Source organism: Diadema setosum, chromosome 12 (genome assembly GCF_964275005.1).
Source record: "Diadema setosum chromosome 12, eeDiaSeto1, whole genome shotgun sequence".
Taxonomy (NCBI): domain Eukaryota; kingdom Metazoa; phylum Echinodermata; class Echinoidea; order Diadematoida; family Diadematidae; genus Diadema; species Diadema setosum.
Genome location: NC_092696.1, coordinates 7,895,729 through 7,911,567, shown reverse-complemented (window position 1 = coordinate 7,911,567; position 15,839 = coordinate 7,895,729). Strand labels below are relative to the sequence as shown.

The 15,839-nt window shown below is 36.2% G+C and overlaps 1 protein-coding gene across 1 annotated transcript; it reads left to right on the top strand.

Annotated features, from left to right (window-relative positions):
- The first annotated feature begins 811 nt into the window (after positions 1-811).
- LOC140236192 (prostaglandin reductase-3-like) lies at positions 812-15,122 on the top strand. Its single transcript, XM_072316159.1, has 12 exons — positions 812-939; positions 2,347-2,434; positions 3,976-4,074; positions 4,496-4,594; positions 5,116-5,155; positions 5,730-5,758; positions 6,559-6,633; positions 8,172-8,243; positions 10,317-10,378; positions 13,652-13,751; positions 14,318-14,503; positions 15,051-15,122. Exons 1-12 carry the CDS (start codon positions 812-814, stop codon positions 15,120-15,122), a joined length of 1,050 nt encoding a protein of 349 aa, XP_072172260.1.
- The last annotated feature ends 717 nt before the right edge of the window (positions 15,123-15,839 follow it).

The following is a 15,839-nucleotide window of genomic DNA, read 5'->3' as shown; positions in this document are numbered from 1 at the left end:
TCGGTAAAACGAGTCTTTTTACTCAGAAGAACTTAAAAGGTGTGTCACAACAGCAATGACTCAGTAGATTTGACCTGAAATGAGTCAACTGACTCGGGTATTTTTTTTTTTGTGTGTGGTGTGGTGAGGTCCAGTGGCAGTGAACAAAAAAGTTCAGCGGGTTTCAGGTCAAGCTGCGTCTACAAAAAGTTTTCGCTTGTTGCATCATTATGTTTGCTTTGTTCTGCTAACAAATTTGTTAAGTGACATGCAATCACAACACTTATCTTGAACATGATTGTGTGTGCGATTCTGTAATTGTGAATTATGAAAAAAAAAAAGCTTAGTTAGAGGTCAAGATCAGAGTTTCATCCATCGGGATGGGCTGATTTTGTTTATAGACACCTGCCCGAGTTTACATACTTGGAATATACTCAGGATTTGACCTTGGCAGGTTAAAAGACGATTTTTTTTTAATGATATAGAATTTGTCACTATGGATAGGACCACTTGTTATATTTAGTATGAAGCACAGATTACTGAGTATCATGAGAGATATCATAGGTAAAGGTGGAACTTTCTGTTGTTGTTTTTTTTTAGAGTGTAACTCACTGAACTTGTTCTGCAATACGTCAGCATCATTGTCTTTGTTTTTTGAAGGGCTTTCAGATTTTCGAGACCACTTTAGTCTCCGAGAAAGGAAAGTATTGGACATCGTGGTAATAATTTTAAATGTTTAGTTTGGTTGTAATGTCATGGACGGTAACAGTTTGCTTTTCTCCCTCTGAATGCAGCATAGTTTTGAGTCAAGTGTCTAATTTTGGAAGTGACTATGGCACTGCCAAATACTTTCCGAAAGATGGTCGTGAACCGGCTCACGACAAAGTTCCGCGAAGCGGTGAATATTGTCTCGGCTCCTATGGTGGACCCAGGACCGTCAGAAGTTCTGATGAAAACGAGGTATACTTTTTGTACTTGACAATATTTTTCTACCACTTCTGCCTCAAATATCCCTACATTGGTCTTTTGATAGTGTTAGATACTATTGCTTTTTGTTTCCTATTCTCATTACAATGTAGGAGCTATGTAGTTATCCATTCTTAGAGTTTATAACAATATGCATCCTTATTCTCATTGTTTAATACTAAATTAATCATGTTTCTGTTAGATTTTTTGTTTTGGTGTGTGTGTGTGTTAAAAGTGTGTCAGTGTGTGATAAGGAAAAGGTAATCATCTGACTTCCATAGTTTAAGTTGTTTTTCCAGTGATATTTAGTAAACTACTATTAAAAACAAGATACCTTCAAGCCAAGCTGGCTATCGTTCTTTCACAAGAATTTACTTTAGTGAAAAATATTCAATTTGAGGAAAACCATGGAAAATGCAGACTATTTTCATGGCAAAAGCCAAGTTGGAACGAAGAATATGTTACCCTGTGAAAGCAAGTATATAGGGTGTAGATGTTTGCTTACAGTAGCTCATATCTTCCGCTTTACTATACGAACATTTTTTTTTTTTTTTTGCATTGACCTCCTTGACTGTCCGTTGCTAAAGAAAAATACAGATAAGATCACAGTATCTTTCAGTGATTTTGTTTGTAGAGGAATCAACCTATCAATCTGCCAATAGAACTGCTTCAGATTGTTTTTGTTTTGTTTTTGTCAGTGCTTTATTTTTGTTGCCATGGCAAAGTCCATTGTTTCTTTTTTATGACATCATTCGTGCATATACTTTATATTGTAATTTGAAAAAAAAAATCCTTTTCCAGACGAGTGTAAGAAAAATGAAAAATTGTATCACTTTGGATTATGTCAACATTTTCTTTTCTTTTTGATGATGGAAATAAATACACTATTGAATTGAAGTGAATTGAATTTATCTTATGCAAGTCGTTAAAATGTACCATTGTTTTTCGTAAGAGTATGTGAGAAAATGACTTGATTTCGCGGTCTTCAGTGCAATAACAATTGCAAGGTTATTGCAATTCTGAAAGATTTAGAATGTGCAGTCTAAGTAGCTTGTGTGATGTTCATTGTTTTAATTCTTATTTGTTTTTAAAGTTTGAGTCAAAATGATTTAGTTGAAAGATATGGCTGTTCATTACTGAGCTGCTTTTTTCATGAACAAATTAGTTATTTTCAATCTCTCTTCTTTTTTCTGCTTTCTTTCCAAGGTTTTATTCTGCTCTTTCCTCCCTCTCTCTCACTGGTCCTATCTATCCTTGTCTCTTTTTCTCCTTTTTTCTTCCCCTTCTTCCTTCTCTCCCTTTCCATCTCCCTCTCTCTGTCTAGAAACCCTCTGAGAGCTCTTTTTTCCACCTTTTCACCTGTCTCGATGTTTCCCCTATTATTATTCTTTGACTGTCCAGATTTGTAGGAATCAATGCATCGGAAATCAACTGGACTGCCGGCAGATATGAAGCAGCAGGAAAGCCTCCATTTGGTGCTGGGATGGAGGTAAGATAATGGTCCATCACCAAATTTTCGTTCTGTGAACTTTGTTGAGGATATTTCTTACAGTGACATTGAACCCTTGTATTTGGATCGCGAATTTAACAACACGCGAAATTGTCTCCATGCGCTTTGTCGATAGAGCATTAACGTAAGCGTCGGCGTCAATTCGCGAAAACAACACCTCGCGAAAATGTCTATGACCTCGTCATTCGCGAAAATATCTGTACGCGAAAATAACAGCGTATACAGTAGTTTGACCCTTATATTCCAAAAGGCAAAATGTTTGATGGGAATCAATTCTCAAGGAGTAACAACAGAGAAAATCTAAGGGGTTAAACTGGCTTTTATAACAATTGATATGCTTTTTTATCTGATATCTCCTTGAACCTATAAGTACTGTATACCATGGCGCAAACATGAATTTTATAGCAATTTGAAGGTTATCTCTTTAAAAGATGATAGTGTAAGTTAGAATTCAAGCAATGACATAGTCGTGGGTGGAATAAAGTAGTCATGCAATGGGAGGTACATACAGTTCTACAAAGTTCACGTTCTTTTATAGGCATCAGAAAAAAAAAGGAAGGGCTCGGGTTAAAAGAATATTGTTGGCGCGTAAAAGTGACCAGGTTTTTTGGTCACTTATAGATACACTCTGTAGCATAAGTTGTTTCCCATGTTAGCCATGCAGCTGATGTTGAAATAATTCACCCAATTAGAAATGCTGTATCCCAAAATCACACACTTACTTGTCTTGACTCAGAATCCGCCCACCCCCCTCGACGTTTCGCGCTATAATTCTGTAACGCGAGAAGGCCTCGCCGCGAGGCTTCTTGACTTTCTTTGTTCGATTCTCATGCAACTTTTAAGACCAAATTTGCAACGTCCGCACATACTTTTTCAAAGCCACACCCATTTTTTGTAACGGCATGTCGCCCCAAAACGGGCACAATTTTGTGATTTTGTGTGCATTGCCTATGGAAAACAGTGCTGAGTGTCATGAAAGTCATAAAAACCTAATTATTTGTTACAATTAATCACTTTCATTGATTAATTTTATGCTAATTATGGTAGAAAAGTGGTCAGTGACAATTTCCAATAAAAAACAAAGAAAAAACAAAAGTTGAAAAAGAAAGAAATACACACGAAATTCTGAAAACAATGAAATACATATAGAATTGAAATGACTTTTGGAAGTTTTTTTTTTTTGTGATGTAAAATTGTTGAATATGCCAGAACAGATTTACAGACCAAAAAGTAGACTCTCGATGCTTTTAATTAAGCTAAAATATGATCTTCAGCTTAGTTTGCATAATTAATTGATAAAATTAAAAGTTGATTGTTTCAAAAAATCTTATGACACAATCTTGTAGATTATGACGTGGATGTCACGCATGCCAAATTTCGTCGCGATCGCACCGCTGATGGCCGAGATCTGGGGGGGGGGGGGGGGGGAGGGGCGGAGCCTGGCCTGATTAGGGTTATACCGAATGTTCTGTGCATTGATCTTATCATGGACCCCTTATTGACCTGACTATACTTTGCAGACCGTCGGTGAAATCGTGAAAGTCGGCAGTGACGTGGAGAAGTTTAAAGTTGGTCAGTCCATTGCTGCCATGCAGTTTGGTGCCTTTTCCGAGTATACGGTAAGCACTTTTGAGATCTAAAAGCATACACATTTTACACAATGCACCCACATAAACACCCAAGAGCTTAAGCTGAAATTCCTAAGCTATTAAAAACTTTGCACTCTGTCCCTCGGATTGGATATAAATTTGAGGTCCAATATGTGAGAGAGTCATAACTCATGCACATTAAAGATACTGCTTCATTCATCGCAAAGAGCAGGGTGTTTGAAATGGTTCGCCTATAACATCCCACTGGACCCCATAATTATTGCAGCTGAAATAGGGCTATCCAGCCATATACATTTGTACTTGATGGAAATGAAACAAACAAAAACAACAGCAAAACAAACAAACAAACAAACAAAATCATTATATACCTGGTAGTCTGTTGTTTTGTTGTTTATTTGTCTTTAATAAGCTAATCTTGCTGTTTGTCCAGGTGCTGCCAGAGAGCGATGCCATTCCAATCCCAGCGGCCAAGCCGGAGTTCATCACACTCATGGTCAGTGGGATGACCGCTGACCTCAGCCTGTCGGAGGTCAGTGTGCTTTCAGTTGCATTCTTTTGCATTTTAGACAAATTATTCAGAATGACAGATACCCTGTATACGCCATATATTTAGTGAGTCTAAACTTTTCGTGAATAGGGACTTCCTGACGATTCGCGAGTAGTTTAATTCGCTATCCTGGAGAACAATACTGTACAGAGAAATACATACGTGTGTGTCACATTCGCATTGGGATCAGAGTAATTATTTTCGTGTGTCTTAAATTTCGCGAATGGCATCGCGAAAAATAGAAACTCCGCGAAATATTGGGCGCATACAGTAAGTAGTACACATTGGCTTAGCCATCTGTCTTTATAGAAGCCAACTAGTGACTGCTCTGCATTTCATCGACCTCATGAGGTATTATGTATGAAATGTGCTTACCTATATGTATCTGCATTTTGGCCATTAGTCTTTGTGTGTCATTTCATTCGTCTACATCTTGCTCGATATTTTGCTCTGTCTGTGATTACACTTGATTTGCAGTGTTTTGATCTGTTTCTATTCGTTAGGTTGGTGACCTAAAATCAGGCGAGACTGTGCTGATAACAGGTTTGTGTTGTGTTAGTTTAAAATGAGAGTTTCTGTATGGCAATGGCACCACATTATGATAGTTTTCCTTGTTTTTTTTTTTCTTTAATTAGAGAATCTTAAGCATAATGATAGTTGTGCATGTAAATGTTAAAAACTTGCCAATTTCATGTCATCCACTAAATCAGTATTTTTCTCTCTTTTCTTGTCTGTTACATTTAGCTTTATTTGTGGAAGGGAGAAGCGTGGCACAGATTTATGTTGAGAAGATGCACTGGAGGTTGTTGCCCTGGTAACCATGGAATCCTGTGTTACTATATCCCTAATTTTCTGGAGGTTTTTGTGTGTGTGTGTGTGTGTCCACTCGTGCAAAACAGTTGTGTGCTAGCTAGCAGGTTACAAACCTGAAGTTTTTGTAACCGATTAATTTGTGTACGTTTGAATCCCCCTATTAATATCTTGCTGCCAGTAAGAATATAATAAGTCAACATGTATATGCTGTGCTGTGTTATTATATTATATAGCTAAACATATTTTGTCAATATTCTCAATTTCTCTGTCAAAATTCTCCTGTTTGCTCCTTGGCTTTTGATAGCTGCTGCTGGTGGTACTGGACAGTTTGCAGTAAGTACTTGCCACACTCTGTAAAGCATGGAAACCCAATACCCCCCCCCCCAAAAAAAAAAACAAAAACAAACAAAACAAAACAAAAAAAAAACAAAAAGAAACAAAAAACAAAAAACAAAAAAAACCCAAAAAACAAACAAACACACACACACACACAAACAAAACAAAAACAAAAATAAAAACAAAAACAAACAAACAATCAAAACATTTCTGAATTACATACATTTCTGGTCAGTTCCCCCTCTACCCCCACCACTCCCCCCCCCCAAAAAAAAAAAAAGAAGAAAGAAAAATAACCAAACCAAACCAAACCAAACCAAACCACTGCTACAACTACAAAAACAGGAGCAAACACCAAACAAGCATTGTTACACCACTGTATGTGCTACATACAGTTAATCATACCAGTACTAATATTTTGTTATGTGACTCTTTTATATGTCATCTTGTTAAGATTTAGAAGATGTGGACACTACAACAGTTTGTGAATTGTGGAAAGGCATTTGTATACAACTGTGCCTATGCTGCATTTTCTGCACATTTGACATTTAAAAGCTCTATGCATCAAAGACAATTACTGTATAAACTCCCTCTAATAGCCAATCAGTAGTAATGTTTCTAATATTATAGTTACACCTTGGCTTTGTAATTATTGTTATATTGCCTAATTTTCAGCTCTTTTAAGTGATTTATAGTGTTTAGATAGGTTGAAGTTGAGCTGCGTGCAGTATGTACACGTGTATGCTTTAAAGAATATTCCATATCACGACCTTTACAATGCCGAACTCTCATTTCAGGTGCAGCTTGCCAAGCTTGCTGGCTGCCACGTGATCGGGACATGCTCTACAGACTCCAAGGTGGACTTTCTCAAGGTTAGGATCAAGTTTTGATGGTGAAGTATTGCACCATGATTGTGAGGCTATCTTTGTTATCATTATCTTGTAATTTCCCCCTTTACATCTTCCTTTAGCAAAGAAATCAACCCATAGGGAATTAGAACATCGTATCGGTAAAACGCGATCCATTCTGCAATGACATGCTATAATACAACATTTTTCCATTGTATCTTAATCTCTAGGGTTATATGCCAGAATCGGGCTAACTCCATCACTGTAAAGACATTCTTAGATTATGTCTCGTCAGTACAATCCCCCTCTAAAAACAAAAAGCTTGTAATTTCCCCCTTTACATCTTCTTTTAGCAAAATTCTTGGAGTTATTCATTTATTTATTTATTTATTTATTTATTATTATTATCATTATTTTATTATTATCATTATTATTTTTTTTTTTTTGGGGGGGGGGGGGGGGAATATACACACAAACTCCAAGGTGGACTTTCTCAAGGTTAGGATCAAGTTTTGATGGTGAAGTATTGTATCATGATTGTGAAGCTATCTTTGTTATAATAATTTTCCCCCCATTTCATCTTCTTGTAGTAAAGTTCTTGAAAGCGATTTTTTTTTTAGATGCTCGCACGCACACACAAAATAAATTGCAACATTGTATACTTTTATGAAATAAATACTGAACAAAGAAAATGGAATTCCAAGTCTTTGAACCTGTGACGTTCAGATTACTGGACCGTTGCTCTACAATAGCTTCTGACCAAAAGAGCATTGAGAATTAAGCATTTCTGGACTTAGCACTGTACAGTGTACTAATAGCGTTTTCTAAAGATCAGTTTGGTAGAGCACCGATTTGGCAATCTGGTGGTCTCAAGTTTTAATTCTGATCGAATCTCACTTTCTGTGCTCAATTTTTCATTTATGAATACGTTTCTGGTTAATTTGCCTTTGTTTGCATTTATCAATAATCTTATGTTACAATGGACATTGCAACTGACTGACTAATTGCCCTAAATCGATGTATAAGGCAATTTGTCAATCAGTTGCAATGAAAATATCTTGATGGAAGAATTTCATGAATTTGAACGATTACGTAGTACGTACCAACTGCATGCCATAAGGGTTAGAACCGACACTTGCTGTCCGGCGGAAGCTCGGTGGTCTAGTGGAGATGACACCTGTCCGGAGATCAGGAGATCGTAGGTTCGAATCTTGTTCGAGTATGTGCGCCCATGATTTTTTTAGCATGGCTACTACAAAAACACTGATCAATTCAGTGCTTAGGTCGATGTAGGGCAATTCGTCAATTAGTTGCAAAGGAGATTTACTCATCAAGTCATTGCATGTCACACTAGTTTCATTGTGTTTAGTTTATTCACAAAATGAATGATGATGAAAATAAAGTCATATTCATCCATCATAGAGTCTGAAGTGTGAGCAACATTATGTCGATGTAGGGCAATTTGTCAATCAGTTGCAATGAAAACATCTCGACGGAAGAATTTTGTGAATTTGAATAACTCTCCTTTCTCTCCATTTCCTGACATGTTGTCCATTGGTCAGAGCATTGGATGTGACCGTCCAATCAACTACAGGAAGGAAAACCTCAAGGAAGTTCTTGGCTCCGAGTTTCCGGTGAGATCTATTGTTACCCCAAACAGCTATAGATTTCTTTTTATGCCTCCGCCACGAAGTGGTGCCGGAGGCATTATGTTTTCGGTTTGTCCGTCCGTCCGTACGTACATTGTACGTCCGTACGTCCGTCCGCTTTCGTTTACGCGATAACTTGAGTATTAAATATCGACTGGAATTTTACCAAACTTGGTCCAAGTATAGAATATGATGGGGCAATTATTTGATAAGATTTTGGGTGAAATCGGCTAAAGGTCAAAGGTCAAGGTCAAATCATGAAATTGTATCCGTTTACGCGATAACTCAAGACTGGATCAAGCAAATTTCACCAAACTTTGTCTGAGGATGATGTATGATAAGACAATTACTTGAATAGTTTTTCAGTGAAATCGGACAGAGGTCAAAGGTCAAAGATCAAGGTCAAATCCTACAATTTATCGGTTTACGTGATAACTCAAAACTGGAAGCAGCTTTCATCAAACTTGGTCCAAGGATGATGTATGATGGGACAATTAGTTGAGTAGATTCTAGTGACATTGACAAGAGGTCAAAGGTCGAAAGGTCAAGGTCAAATGCTAAAAATGTTGCTATTTCCCCCATATTTATGCAATGCCCAGAGGTATTTTCTTGAAACTTGGTATGTAGACATGTACTACTGCGTAAAAATTCTCCAGAGAGAGTTTCATGTCATTAGGTCAAAGGTCAAAAGGTCAAAGGTTAGGTGAAAATGTTGCAATATCACTTTTCTCGCAAATGGTTCAATGTAGCTTCATGGAACTTGGTACATACGCATGAATTGACTGCCAGGGATTATCTAGGGAATTTAGGGGTCATGGGTCAATAGTCAGGAGTCAACTCCTCAAAATTGTACTATTTCACTCATTATACTAGTATATGCAATGTTTGCATTATTAGTTTTAAAACTACATGCATTAACTAATGGAGATTCTCCGGGAAATTTCCAGCCAGAAGTTCAAAGGTCAAAGTTTAAGGGTCAAAGGCCAGATTTCCATGCCCCCCCCCCCCCAAAAAAAAAAATCTATTTTGTACTGTAATAACACCTTTTCTTCATACCTTGGAAATTACTCAATGCATAAACTTATAAAAGGGTCCGTCAGAATTCAAGTAAAATTTCTCAATTCCCCAAATATGTGTACCTGCACTCTTAGACAATCATAGTAAACCCAGTTCAAGGAAAGTGAACATTCAAGACATTTCTGACAAACCTGTCATTTCAATATCTTGCCAGTTATGTGAAACTGTCATGGATCACACATTGTGAAGACATTGTACTATACACCTATTGGGAGAATCGTGCATTATGGCGGAGGCATCAATCGCCATAGCGACATTTCCTAGTTTCTTTAAGCTTTCAATTTATGATTATGTGGGGATGATATAGCAGTAATCATGTTGGTAATGTTAATGAAATAAGTCATAATATAAATTCCAATTTTAGGGCCTTCCTGCTATAGGTTTTGTTGATCATAGAATCTTCCCAAGTATGAAAATCCTGGTCAATGAAATCAGACCTGCAACCACAGAATCATTTTCGAGGACAGATAGTTGATAATTCTTTTGAAATTAAGTTGAAACCAGGAAAATGCCAATATGAGAAATTGCTGGTTGTATTTATACAAACTATTATGGTTGAACCTCATACATGTGTTGGCTTTCATTGAAATAAATTACTGAAAAATCAATCAATAATGATGAACTCCACAGTATAGCATTAAAAATGCTACCAGACAACCTGCCCAATAGATTTTAGAATTAGTCAAGTTGTGCCCATGAAACCATCACTTTTATATAAGTGTTGACGGGTTGGATTAGTCATAACGTGATTGCCACTTCAAGGCATATATGAAATTTTGTACCGCTTGATGGGGAGGAAAATAAAGCTTGATTTAACTCTGCACCACAAAATATCATTTGGTGCCAGAGAACTATGTTTATTGTGGCCAGGTGCACCACAAAGTGTTCTTTGGTACCGTCCGGAGAAGTATGTGTGTCGTGGTCAGGTGCCTGCATTGCTTGTCTTTAAATTAACACAAGACTGTGCCCCTTTCTTCACAGGGAGGCATTGATGTAGTGTATGAGACCATCGGGGGAGAAATGTTTGACACCTGTCTGAAATCGTGAGTTTTCTTGGTCAGTTCCTTTACCTTTATCAATATGCTCTGATATTAGTTTGTTCCACAGCGTACACGGGCCATGCATATTATTATCATACAAATAAAACACAGGTGAGAATGCATTAGTGGAGATGCAGCGCACTAGAGGGTATTTACAATATTGTGAAACATCCACTACATTGTAAATACCCGAGAAGTGAGAGTCAGCTGCATCTCCACTAACGTCACAAACTTCCAAACCTGTGCATTATTTGATTTATAGAATGCGTTGAAAACTAACTGCATTTTTCATGTAACTTTATGGGTCAATACCAGTCAGATACATATTCAGAACTTGCTCAAAAGTCCAGATGTCTGAAGATGTTGTAACCAACATTTATGCACTCGGAAATCCAGCACAATACTACATTTACAACGTGGCTTTATCAAAATATAGGCTTTCTGAAGCGGGATATTATGATTCAAATATTGAAATAGTAAATGTGCGGTATGCTTTGCCCAAGTTGATGTATATGGGACTAGAGAAATTTTGTCGAATAGAGAGAGAGGTTTACTGTAATTTTATTTGACTGCATGGAAGCAATGCCACTTCCTACAGAGACAAGGTAATTGCACTGATAAGGTATTGCTTCTACAGTGTGGAGATGGTGTACATTACGTTGTGAGCTTCACATGTAGGCGCACCCTTTAAAAGATTGAGGGGTGAATCACTAAAAACTGTCAAAGATGATTTTTTTTTTGAATTTTATTTATTTACTTATTTTATTTTATTTTATTTTTTATTTTTTATTTTTATTTATCTATTTTTTTTTTTTTTTTTTTGGGGGGGGGAGGAGGGGGGAATTCTATCACAAGAGAGATCTCCCCTGTAGATCGGAGAAAGTAAGCAACCTAGGTCTATTATAGCCATCTAAGCACACTTCCAAATTCAGCTATGTTTGGTGCTTGTCACCGTTGACCACATTTTGTGACCGCTACCTTGCCTTGTTTGTCTATGGCTGGACAGAGATACTGGTAAATAAAATTCTAAATCTTTACATTCCTTTGACGCCAGAGCAGAGTTGCCAAGTCTTCTTGATTCTACACGAGGTTTCCTCAACATTTTTTATATGTGTCCCCATGTTAAAGGATCATTCCAGACGATTTTCATAATTTCACATCATGTCCCTGCTCGAAGTAAGATATATCAAAAATATTATAGAAATATTTCAAATATCACCCAAAAATACATTCTTATGCTATTTTTAAAGAAAATGTATACTGAAAATATAAGAAAAATACCTAAATATTAATTTTTGAAAATATATATATTTTTTTCATACAGTTTTGGAACACCGATCGAATACTGTATGTTAAAATTAAAATTTTTGAATATTTGTTTTTACACGTCGTGCTGCTACAGCACAAAAATACTGTTAAAAAATGTTTTCTAGCTATTTTTAATGTCTTCATGATTTGGGGCTACAGAAATACTGCAAAAATATATTTTTCATACATTTTTGTTTTACATGCTCGAGTTTGGACAAAACAGATATTATTTTCTTGAGTTATGTTGATGTTTGGGCGTGTCCCAGAAGACATATAGAATGTAGGTACGTTCTTTAGATGTGAAGACATTATCAGTATCCAAATTAACTTTTCACATTCATAACCCTACAGCTAGTCTTAGAGCCTAGGCCTATGTACACCTATGTATTTACACCCTATACCTAGTTAGTACCTGGCACATCACACTCACTTATATATCGCCATTTAGTATTATTTTAAGGCGTGGTTACCAAGTAAATTACACTTTTGATATTGAAAAATGAAAATGCCTCCTCATAACACAAGTTGAAATTATGAATAACACAACAATAATATTGAGTAAACTTTTAAACACAGTTCAAACCTTATTGTAATCATAAAAACAATTAGAACAATATTTTTTCTTTTTCCATTCCAAGAGAATTTGAATAGCTCATAAATATGCATTATTAGTAGAAATCAGTGAAAACCAACAGGTATTATGGTTAATGGGTTTTAATCTGGTATGAACTGGTAAGCAAGCCCAGTCAGGTACATAGCTTTCAAGTGTCAACAAATTGTTTACACACAAGTTAACGCACACACACACACACACACAAACACACACAAGAGCATTATACATATCTGGTCTACATAATAGTTTGCTAGTTGAAATGTCAACTGACTTCAATTTGTACCACTGACTTCACTTTTACCACAGTTTCACCTCATTTTTAATGTTAAAGCATATTTTAATATCTTAAGTATTAATTTGTGTTTCAATAATTAAGCTGAGAAAATACGGAAAAATATGAATAGTATTTCAAATTTGAAAAAAGATACCCCAAAATATCCTATTTTTAGAGTAATTTTACAAACTGACAAGAACGTTTACAGGGAAGATGAAAAAATATAGAAAAAATATTCGTCTCATCCAATTAAAGACTCGAAAAAAATACCCCCAAATTTTTCAGAGTGTTTTTTAATAACTATGAATAAAATATGCTATTTTTAGAGTATTTTTTCCAAAAGATATCACAAAAATATGCAGTTTAAAAGAAAATACTCGAAATATGTCCGAGGTATATGTAAAAAAATATATATATATTTTTCAGTTGGGAAAAAAGACTGGGGGTAGTACACAAATTGACAGCTCCATGTATAGATTTGTGGAATTTATCGTGGTCTCTGAGCAGAGAAACTAATACTCTGAAAAATCTTAAACGAAATTACACTTAACAGTCATGATGACAAAGGGGCCTCATGTATTACATAATTTCTGAAATTTAGCAGTGTAATTGCATTACAATACCGCTTGAGTGACAAAGTCACCTGTTTAGAATGTATGCATTCCTTCTTTTATTCTGTTTCCCTGAACTCCAACTCACGCATTATTTGTATATACGGTGAGGCTGCATGTCATCATCCTTCTTCATTGCAATTTGATTCTAAGATTTTGTTCTTAGTATAACCAATTTATTGTTGTTCACATGTGAAAATCTGAAATCATCTGGAGATCTCCTTTGAGAAAACATTATAATCTACCTCTGATCTAGGAATATAGTTGTTTGTGACAGTTGGGATGGAGTTTAACACTAAAGCACCTCTAAGACTGCCCTGTGGAATCTCCCTGAATTCTTTGTGTGAATGTTGACAGCCCTACGTCAGTTTCATTTCAGATTAAAAAAAAAAAAATTCATGATCATTACTATCATTTTATTCTAGTTATTATCAAGGTTCTCGTTTCTGTTGTGTCTTGTGTCTGTGCAGTTTAAACACCAAGGGAAGGTTGATTGTCATTGGCTTCATCACAAGCTATCAGCAAGATGGCCCTTTGGCTCCCAAGAACGAAGCTTCCTGGGCAGCGACAGTAAGCCCACTTGCTCGTCCGAATATAGCAGAGATTTATAAGTTGATGAAGTGTTGCCATCGTTTTGGCAGGTGTTTGAAAAGAGACATAAATGTGTATGGAAGTCCACTTTTTATGTGATTGTTAGAATGATACAGAAATGAAAACTTCAGCTGAAGTTTTTTTTTTTTTTTTGCCACTGTGTTTGCGATTTGCTTGAAGGAGACTGTTTTGTGCATCTGCTGTAAGATCACTTTTGAATTGCTGTAATAAAATAATTGGTATTTTGCTAGAATTTTGCAGCAATTTGGAAAAAATGTACAAAGGGAATCGACAGTGTCAGCTTGATTACAAGTGAAGAGAATGAGAGAGAAAAAAAATGAGCAAAGTGTGTCTGCAATCTTGCAGGTTACAAAAAGATTCTAGACAAATGTCATGACAGAGCTCAGATCATTAGGAACCAGTCGTCACGGTGGGACATGCACACCCTTGCAGGAAATTTGATGGTGTAATACAAAGGCCTACTCCATCTAATGTTATATCCTGATTATTTAGTTTGCTTGGAATTTGCTTTTTCTGCCCGACAGCTTCTCTCAAAGTCTGCCTCCATACGCGGCTTTCTCATCTTCGATTATGTCAACCTGTTCTCAAGGTCGCTGACCAAACTTTCCAAGCTCATGATGAGCGGGGACCTCAAGGTGGGCTACGATCTTGGCAAGCATGACGACAAGGGACCCTTTAAGGGCTTGGAAGGCATTTATGATGCTGTGGATGTAAGTAAATTAGCCTCCTTTAAAGGATCTATTTCGTGCACGCTGGTGTAAACCACTGAGTTTTAAGAGCAATGTGGTGCTACCAATAGAAGAAACGTAAAGATATATTGCATTGCCTATTACATCATTTGCCAGTAAATGTGATAAAGGACAGACTTTGCTCCTCTCCCCTCTTTTTTAAAAGTCTTTTCATTGTTTTAAGGTGGGTTGTTGATTCAACCTCATAACCTTGGTTGATAAACCCATTTGCTTTCTTGAACCATGAATTTGAAATAATCATTCACATCTCTGTTCAGATGACTCATGTTATAACAAAATCTTGGGGGCTGATAATTTTCTTTCACTGTACTGAAATTATATTATAGCCAAACAATTAACATAAGAGAGTTCCTTTATAACCTTCTTGTTAATAACGGAAACGCAATGTACATGCTGTTACCCTTTGAGGAACTACAGAATTGGATTATTGAGAGTATGAGTATGCTCTTAATTATACGCTTATTATATAAAACTGATATGGTACTATTTTTCTCTCCAACATTTCCAGTATCTGTATTCAAAGAAGAGTGAAGGTAAGATTGTAGTTGAGGTGAATCCACAGGACACCGCCAAGCTGTGAAGACGTGATGGCGACTTTCTGTGAGACAGACGATTGATGTACTCATAACATGATACCGATCAGTACTAGAATCACGCTTGAAAGTTGCTTTAACCCTATTTCCACCGGGGGGGGGGGGGGGGCATTTTGGCCCCCTCGACGTTTGGCGTGATTATTCTGCAACGCGTGATGCTCTCGTCGCAACATTTTATGATTTTTTTTTTCCAAGTATCGCGCAACTTTTGAGACCAAATTTGTCACTCCCGGGTATACCGTTTTAAAGCCACGCCCCTTTGAAAAAATTCGTCGACCCAAAAATTGCTCTAAAACATGATTTTGTTTACAAATGTAAATTGTGTTTTTGCAATCATCATATGAAAATAAATATTTTTACTTTCAACGGCTGATAATGATTTATTTTAGCCTGACTATGCTTAAAAAACTTTCTGCGTCAAATTTTGACGGAAAAAACACAACAAAAACAAAATGTAAAAACAAAGAAATATATAAGAAATTCAATAAACAATAAAATACATGAATAATTATGAAGCCGAATTTTTGCTTCAATATTATTGTTGAGGATATTGAAAAGAATACGTTCACCAAAAATTAGAAGTCTTGGAGCTTTATTTTTTTTTATTTATAGGCAATTTTTTTTGCATAAATTAGCATAATCAATATAAAATACATAAATTAGAATTTGAAAAATCTAACTATACAGTCCCGGTGGGAATAGCG